Source organism: Mus pahari, chromosome 2 (genome assembly GCF_900095145.1).
Source record: "Mus pahari chromosome 2, PAHARI_EIJ_v1.1, whole genome shotgun sequence".
In the NCBI taxonomy this organism is placed as follows: domain Eukaryota; kingdom Metazoa; phylum Chordata; class Mammalia; order Rodentia; family Muridae; genus Mus; species Mus pahari.
Window position 1 is genome coordinate 109,681,467 of NC_034591.1, and position 9,071 is coordinate 109,690,537.

General features: G+C 44.9%; 1 protein-coding gene across 4 annotated transcripts in view; it reads right to left on the reverse strand.

Moving 5' to 3' along the window:
* Adamts9 (ADAM metallopeptidase with thrombospondin type 1 motif 9) overlaps positions 1 to 9,071 on the reverse strand; it is a 173,882-nt gene that overhangs the window by 25,601 nt on the left and 139,210 nt on the right. For all 4 annotated transcript variants that reach the window (XM_021190181.2, XM_029534389.1, XM_029534382.1 and 1 more), the window contains 3 exons: positions 8,553 to 8,723; positions 1,455 to 1,649; positions 465 to 597 (listed from right to left, as the gene is read on the reverse strand). In XM_021190181.2, the coding sequence (XP_021045840.1) occupies positions 465 to 597; positions 1,455 to 1,649; positions 8,553 to 8,723 (499 nt within the window). The remainder of the gene's footprint in view (positions 1 to 464; positions 598 to 1,454; positions 1,650 to 8,552; positions 8,724 to 9,071) is intronic.

Genomic DNA, 9,071 nt, shown 5'->3' on the forward strand with positions numbered 1-9,071 from the left:
GAGAGAGAGAGAGAGAGAGAGAGAGAGAGAGAGAGAGAGAGAACTCAGTCAGCTCAGTCAATAATGTGTTTGCCAGGTGAACATGAAGACGTGGGTTTGGACCCCAGGACCCACACAGAAAAGCTGGGTGTGGATGTGCATTGTGTGTCGTCAGGGCTGGGGGGGGGGTTGGAGACAGAAGACATGAAGGTCCACTGCCAAGTCAGTTTGGTGAATCACTGAGTTCCAGGTGCAGGGAGCAACTTTGTCTCAACAGGAAAGTGGAGAGCGACTGAGGGAGGTACTGGAGACCAATCGTCTTCCAAAACCTTGAGCATACAAGTGCGGGCGCCCACCTCCTACCCCGCCATGAGCACATCACACAGACACCTAGAGAATTACTACATCCCTAAAAAGGATGGACCAACAGAGCAACAGAGACGTTTGTCCTCCGTGACAGACAAGGCTTCAGGTGAGAGACTTACAGTTATAAACATTGCGACAGGTTTTTCTTTCTTCTGGCTTTGTATCAGTGGGACATAAGTGGCTGGGTTGGTCTTCATTAGTTAAACACTGCACAGATCTATGCATGACTCCTATGCCGCAGGACACTGAGCACTGGAGGGAAGAGGAGAGTCAGTGGGTGGCTCTGAAGCCCGAGAGATTTGAGCATCTGGTGACATGAAGCTTGGGGTCCTGGGCTGTATAACATATATTTACATATATACAAAACATACATATATACATCTCTCTATATAATACACATTTCTATATAAAACATGGATACACATGGGCCTTACTATAGTTCTACATACACTATCCCCCATTTAAACTGCATAGTAACTGCATGAGATCATACTGCCATTCCTTGTTTTACAAATGGAAGACTTGGGCTCAGATTAAGGAATGTGGTCAAGGTCCTCATGAACTTGGGGTTCAAATCCTAACGACTTTCGTCACATCACGCGCTATTGCCTGAGAGCTTCGTAGCCCCAAACCAGAAGACTGCGGCAGCAGATTTTCCAAGCATAGTCAATTTTGACTTCTGTTTTGCGTGCTGAGTAAACACAGTTCTCTCTACAGAAACAGGCTAAAGCATAGTGTCTTCAACAGTGGAAGCAACCAAAATGCATCTCTTGTAAGATGTCAGATTCTAAAGGCTTGTCGAAAAAAAAAAAGTGTAGTAAAAATGTAGAAAAAATTAGGAAAATGTAACATAAAACCACCCACACTAATCTAAATGCTTCTGATATATTTACTCATTTCATCTTCATTGCCGTCCAGGATATAAATGAAAAACTGGAGGACAAACCTTGGCAGCTTGCAGTTTCCTTGGATGAAGCAAGATGAACTTTTAGCTATTTGGATTTAGTTAACCAGTTCTCTTTCTATCAGCCACGCCAAGTTGTAAGCAGGCAGGAGGGTTCAGAGAAGGTTTGAGATTTCAGAGTTGACAACCCAAGTCCCCTACTTACACTGCCCCAGTTGCCAACTCTCCAGGTGGCCGAGACAGGACAGTCCCTCAGGTAGCAGGGATGGACACTGGGCGGCTGGGCGCCTGGGCAGTTCACTGTTGTTTGGTAGCTGTATTCATAATTCTCCTTGCCGGTATAAATCTCACTGCAGGAGACCAGCCTTTGCCTGTAGCCCTTTCCACAGGTCACTGAGCACTGAGAAGAGAGGGGTCGAGAGGGGATGTTTCAGAGATTTCCCATGGCGGTTCAGAGAAGGCTGCCATTCTCCACACAGAGAAGTTTGCCCTCCTGTGGAAGCTGCAGAATGCTCTCTTACCTAACTGCTCATCTCAGGCCACAGCAAGCTCTGCAGGACACTTCCCAAACTATGGCTTCACTGGGCAGGCATTTCAAAGCCCTTCTTTCTCTGGGGCTCCCATCTGCCACCATCCCCCCTTCTGGACCTCTAAGACCATGTCAGGAACCCACCAAATGTGGAAGGGAAGAGGAGCCTGCAGTCCACTTGTGAGCCACACTCTCAGAGGCCCCAGTTCTCTGTGGGGCTCTGCTTTGTACATCCATCTTCCCTCCAGTTTCTCCTCTCTCCTTAGCCACCAATTAGTATTTGGCCACCAAGCCACCTCTCTGCTTTCTTTTCTTCTAAATCATGTCATCGCCTGACTCTTATTTTAAGTATATGGCAAAAGCCGAAACAAGAAGATAACGACAGGCCAATATCCCAGATGAAAATGACACAAAAATTATTAGCTAAATACTTGCAAACTAAGTTCTTGAATACATCAAAAATACCACTTATCATGATCAAGTTGGCTTCATTCCAGAGATGCAGAGATGGTTTAATATATGCAGATCCACAAATGCAATTCATCACATAAATTAACTCAAAGACAGAAACCAGGTGATCCTCTTAGTAGTTGTAGAAAAGGCCATTAACATAAATCCAAAATCCATTCGTGATAAAAGCCACAAAGAGTCTGTGAGTTGAGGGAACACACTCTAACGCAATTGACCTATAGCCAAACTCATTCATTGGAGAAACTCCAAGTGTTTCTTCTAAAATGAGGAACAAGAGAAGGCTATCCAGTCTCTCTACTTGGTATTAGAGTGATGGCTAAAAGAGAGAAATAGAAAAAGAAGTAAAGATATCCCTATCTATGGACAAGATGGTTCTACACATTAGAAACTCCAAAGACCTCACCAGAAAATGCTGCAGGCTGATAAAATCATACAGCAAAATGGCAGGACACCAGATACATATATAAAAGTCGGTAGCCTTCCTGTATATCAGTGACAAACATGGAAAACAACCCCATTTATATCATCCTCAAGAAACACACCCACCCCGAGATAAAGCTAAAGAAGGCAGTAGAAGATCTCCACAGTGGAACTTGAAATCACTGAAGAAGCAAACAGAGGAGGATGTCAGAAGATGGCAAGACCTCTCATGGATTGGATTAATATTAGGAAAATAGCCATCCTACCAAAAGCAATCTACAGAGTCAGTGCTGTCCCCCATCAAAATGCCAATGTCATTCCTCGAGGCAATAAAGATAAAAATTCAGAAAGCGCCAGTGAGTCAAAGAACTCCTTAGAGGAAAGAACAATGCTGGCGGAGTCGTCACATCCAACTTCCAGTCCTACCAGGGAGCCACAGTAATGAAGTCAACATGGCGCTGACACAGAGCCAGACAGGTAGATCAAGGGACTGGAAGAGAGCAGTGGTTCTCAACCTTCCTCATGCTGCGACCTTTAACACTGTTCCTCAGGTTGTGGTGACTCCAACCATAAAATTATTTTGTTGCTACTTCATAATTGTAATTTTGCTGTTGTTATTAATCTGATTTGCAGGATACCTGATATGTGACCCCTAAGGGGTCCCAACACACAGGTTGAGAACCACTGGGATAGAATGCATACGTATAAACCACATAGCTCTAGCCTCAAGATCTTTGACAAAGATGCCAAAGGTACACATTAGTAAGATAGCAGCCTGTACAGAGATGATACTGAGAAAATGGGATTTTTTATAGGTTAGGTGAATGAAACTAGACCCCCATCACTCCCTTTGCACAGAATCAAATCCAAATATCTCAATGACCTTAATGTAAGACTCTAAACCCTGCAATAATATAGGAAAAATTAGGAAAAAAAACACTTCAAAATATAGACATAGGTAAAGACTTTCTGACCAGGAGTCCAGTCACTCAGTAAATAAGTACAGCAATCAGACCTCATAGAATTAAAACATTGTACAGCAAAGGAAACAGTTAATTGAGTTAAGGGACAGTCTATAAGGTGGGAGAAAATGTTTGTCAGCTATACATTTGACAAAGGATTACTATAAAGACATATAAAGAATTTAAAAAATTAAAAAGACTCAAACAACCCAATTAAAAATGGCCTCTGGATCTGAACAAATAATTTTCAAAATAAAAAGCATTGTCAGGGGAGTGGTGCCACATAGCTTTAGTCCCAGCAATCAAGAGGCAGAGGTAGGTGGATCTCTCAGTTTAAGACCAGCCTGGTCTACAAAGTGAGTTGCAGGACAACCACTTTGCAGAGAAACCCTGTCTCCAACCAACCAACCAACCAATCAACCAACCAACCAAATATAACAGCCAGTAAACGTTTAAAAAGTATTCAGCATCATTTGCTACCAGGGAAATGCATATTAAAAGTGTGTGAGTCCATTTCTCCCTGTCAGAATTCCTACTATATGTAAACAAATACTGGCAAGGGTATAGAAATGGAAACAGCTTACTCACTGTGGGAGGTAAACTGACGTACATACTATGGAAATCAATGCAGAAGTTTCCCCTAAAACCAAAATCTAGAACAACAAGATACGGTGTTCTGGAAATATAGCCAAAGAACTCTATATTCTACTACCCAGATATTTGCATATTTATTGCAGCCCTATGTACAATAATTAGGAGTGGGATCAGGTTAGGTGTTCATTAACTGAAGAATAGATAACGAAGATGTGGAGCAAGGGCTGGAGAGATGGCTTCTCCTTTTTTTTAAAATATATTTGTTTATTTATTTTATGCATGTGAGTACACTGTTGCTCTCTTCAGACACACCAGGAAAGAGCATCAGATCCATTACAGATGTTGCTGGGAACTGAGCTCAGGACCTTTGGAAGAGCAGTCTGTGCTCTTAACCACTGAGCCATCTCTCCAGCTCTGAGAGATGGCTTCTTCATTAGACACATGCTCCCACAGAGGGCCTGAGTTTGATTCCCAACATCCACATCAGGTGGCTCACAATCATCTCTGTAACTCCAGTTTCGTCATACCTGACATCCTCTTTCGGCCTCGTTGAACACTGCACTGAGGTGCATAGCCTTGCACAGACGCATGCATATATACATAATAAGAATAAAATCTTTAAAAAAATACAGTGCATATACACAATGAAACTTAATCTGGTCATTCATAAACATGAATTTATTAAATCTGCAGGAAAATGGATGGAGTTGTCTGATCAGTGTTTACCTCACTGTCTGATCAGTGAGGTAAAACTTAATCTGGCCATTCATAAACATGAATTTATTAAATCTGCAGGAAAATGGATGGAGTTGGAAAACTGTCTGATCAGTGAGGTAATCCAGACTCAAAAGGTCAACCACTGCATGTTCTCTTTCATTTGTGGGTTCCAGCTGCTAACTTTTACATATGTATGTCTATGTGGGAGTGAGTATGTGTGGAAGCCAGGAAACTAGAAAGAGATGATGCTGGGGGTGGGGTGGGATGGTTGAGAGTGGAGCAGGGGAGAGTTCTAGAACTCCTGAAAGCAACAGGAGGGATACTGGGGCGTGGCTTAAGTGGAGAGGGTGGGTTGAGCAGGGAGAGGAGAGAGGATGGTTTGAGGGGTCAGTGAAAGCTAAGGACACACGGAAAAGTTGCAAGTGTGACAACTAGTAAGCCAACTAAAAAGTAAAACTAAAAATACCAAGTCTAAAAACAGTTTCCTGAATAGGTGGGTAAAGTTGACCTCACAAACCACAGATTAAAAACTGAAATCTCAATGATGGGGTGGGCTACCTCCCTGTGAGTTTTTGGTCAGGGAGATTTCCAAGACCCGCGCCCTCCTCTCCATCCCCAAAGTAAAACAATACAGACAATCGTTGCTGCGGTCGGTTGTCACATAACTACTGACTAAAGACACCATACACTTTGGCTGCAGGGCCTAGGGAAACCAAGCTGGCATTGGGCTGGAAGCTTCCTCCCCCTTTCCACCGTGATGGAACGTGCTGTGCAGGTGAGGAGAATTGCCAGCAACAGTTGTACTCAGACACTGCCAGCTTGCCACTTGGGCATCAGTGGACGTGAAGCGATGTCAATTGCCTTCTAAATAATTACATTTATGTCGCTGGCTTAGTGCTGCTGTCAGCTCTGGTGTGAGAGAGAGAGATGCTTCTTCTTGCAGTAATTACAGAAACTCATGACTGGGCAGAGCTGAAAATAAGACTGTTAGGTGCTCAGCCACAAATAAGACATCCTATGACCCCTTCCACGGCTCAGGGAAGATTGCGGAAGACAGGGCAGAACGGAAGGAATGTAGCCCAGAGGATGAGGAGAGTTTCTTGGAACCTTCTGGGCATGGTATGGCTGTGGCACTCTTGGTGGTGCTCTGGTGACCTGTATTAGAGTTTCAGGAGATTGAGCCAATCAGCTTCTGGTGATGGAGAGGAGGAGGAGGAGCTCACAAGCCCCGCCCCTCTCTGAGGAGCTGTACAAAATTAATGGTGGGAGAGAGAGAAACATTTTCTTCAGTGGTGTAGCCCACCATTTACTTTTGTAAAAGACTTCTCACCCACACTCCTGTAAGCAACATTAATGAAACTCTAACCACATGCACGCATGCACGCACGCTCGCATGCGGTAGAAGAGGGACTAGCAGAGAAGGGAAGGGGATCTTGGGGATAGGAGAAGGCAAAAGAGGGTCATTGGATGAGATTTTCATAGTGATGCCCATTATAATGTATAATTAACATATGTATATAGAAGTAATAAAATAAAGCTAAGTTACAGCCCATGTCATTCAGATGACACTTCTAGGCAGTGGCATTGAATAAGTGCCATTTTTTGTAAAGGTGCTGCGCAAATGCAGAGTGGGGTCAATCTTCTCTATACACCTTCCCCAGACCTCGGGCTCTGTAGGACATGAGAGGAGCTCTTGGAAATAGCATGTCACACACATGTTATGTTTTTCAGGGGAGAAGGACCAATATTCATTAATCCTTGAGGATATTTAAAAGTCACCATGTCTGCCTGGCATCTCTTGCCCTGTTGCTTTAAGTCACTCCATTTCCTTTTCCTTTCGCCCTTCTGGGCGGGCCTTGAAGAAATCCTAGCAACAAGTTAGAAGAAAGTCAGCCAGAGGCTGAGCATCCCTGAGTCCTCCCTCCCAGCTGGCTGGAGATCTGGAAATGGGCCATCCTTATTTCTTCCTTCTTTGGCTGCTGCTGCTCACAGGCTGGAAGACCCAGCTGACTTCTGGCCAGGGCACTTTAGGCTACCCCAGTGTCTCAGTGTAGAGCAATGTTGACAGGCTCTGCCTAACTGAGCTGTGGGTGTTCTAGAGGGTATGACCTCATGCCTTCATGGTCTCGGTCTGTACTGACTTCCCTAGGGCTGGATACCAGAGAAGGCAGATGCGGAGACCCCAGCCCCTAGAAAGCAAAAGCAAAAGCAAAAGCAGGATGCCCGATAGCTGTGCAGCCTAAGGAGATACACATGTGTTGATGAACCTGATCCGCAAACATGGTCAGAGGCCTTGAGTCCCCTGAGAAGCATCCAGAACAACCCGACACCGTGGGCCAGTTGACAACAGTGATAGGAAAGAGTTGATAGCTTCCAGCTCCTCCCGCACGGCTAGGCTTTTTTTTTTTGAAGCTGTGTGGTAAGTAGACTCCACATGCTGTGGCCTTATGTGTAAAGCTCACCATGGGTAACTTTTCATTGTCTGACTTGACTGCAACAACAAAGGAAGACAAACATGCGTGTGTTCACCAGGACTGCATTTCAGGCTTCCTGTTGAACTCACACGTGTTCCTTACAACTCCCCTGCACCTATCTATCCTAGGCCTGACACACTCAGGTAGGGTGAACACTGAGCAAAACACAAAGAACTCTCCCAAAGCAGTGCTCTCAGAGTGGGGGAACGCCTTGCAGTGGCTCTAGCATCTTCAAGCACAGTTTCTAGGAGCTGTTCTAGGGTCAGCCTGTCCCTTGCAGCCCCTGGCCCTGTTCCGTTGTGCTTGTCCCCAAATCTGTTCCCAATCACTTGCTATAAAAAATATGCAGGTTTAATTTCAATCTAGAGCATACTTGAAACCCTGTGGAACTGTGGGAAGCTATGTTCTTCCGGGCCTGAGGAGAGATTCCAGTGAGTAACTTGCTTGCTGTGTAATTAAAAGGAGTTAAGTTTGGTTCCCAGGACCCTGGCAGAAGAAGCCAGAAGTGGTGGTATGCACATGAAATCCCAGCACGCTGGAGGCAGAGATCCATGGATCTATGAGGCTTTCTGTCCAGTAGCTTAGCCTACTTGGTGGCTTCTAGTGTAATAAGAGGCCTGGTGTCTAAAACCGGCATGCATGCGCACAAAGCCATGCTCTCTGTTGTCTGTTGATGATTGAGGGTCTCCATCTTGTCCTTCCTCTGCATACAACAGGCTATGAGGACCACAGATTTATAAGCATCCTCTTTCCTTTACTTCCCATCTCCCAGTAGGGGTGCTGAGGTTACGCATGCTCAAGTTATGATGTCCAAGTTCTACAGGCTCTGGGGATTTGAACTCAGGTCCTCATGCTGGCACTGCAAACACTTTTATTCACTCAGCTTTCTCCCTAGCCTCGAGATACAACCTTCTGCTGTCAACTAAAGGCATCTTATGAATTATCAGCCCCTGTTATAATTCCCTTTTTATCTCTATTCAAAGAAAATCAAGGTGACTCATAGAATGTAGAACACAGGGAACTTGACATTGGGTGATAACCTATGATTTTCAGAAGTAGACCTGGAAGGTAGGTTTCCTGTTCCATTACTCTGCTGCTCCTACACTGAAGGCACCACAGATCCCCCAGGACAGTACCTCAGACCATTCTCCTGTGATCCACACGTACTCGCAGGGCTGTAGGTTGCAGCTCTCACGATCTGGAGGCCGCTGGTCTGAGTCACAATGTGTGCTGTGCACCTCACTTTGGTCCTCTGCTACGCATACCACCTGCCGGTACCGGGAGCCTTCACCACATGTCTTGGTACACTGCAAGAGACAAATGGGGAGGGGGTGAGACGAAGCCTCACACAGCTTCAAGCTCCTATTCTTTCAGTCAGTCAATGGCTAGACAGCTGTTAAAGTTCAAGATCTCTAAGTGTTGACCATTTCTATCTAGGCACTTAGTCCCTAGCGTAGGGGTGGGTTTCCCATGCATATCTGTCTGAATGAGGAAACGAAAGGGTGAATGAACGAACACCAGGTTGGATGAGGCTTTGTTTGTTTGTTTTGTTTTGTTTTGTTTTTGTTTTTGTTTTTTGCTTTGTTTGTTTGTTTGGTTGGTTGGTTTTGGTTTTTTGAGACAGGGTATCTCTGTATAGCCCTGGCTGTCCTGGA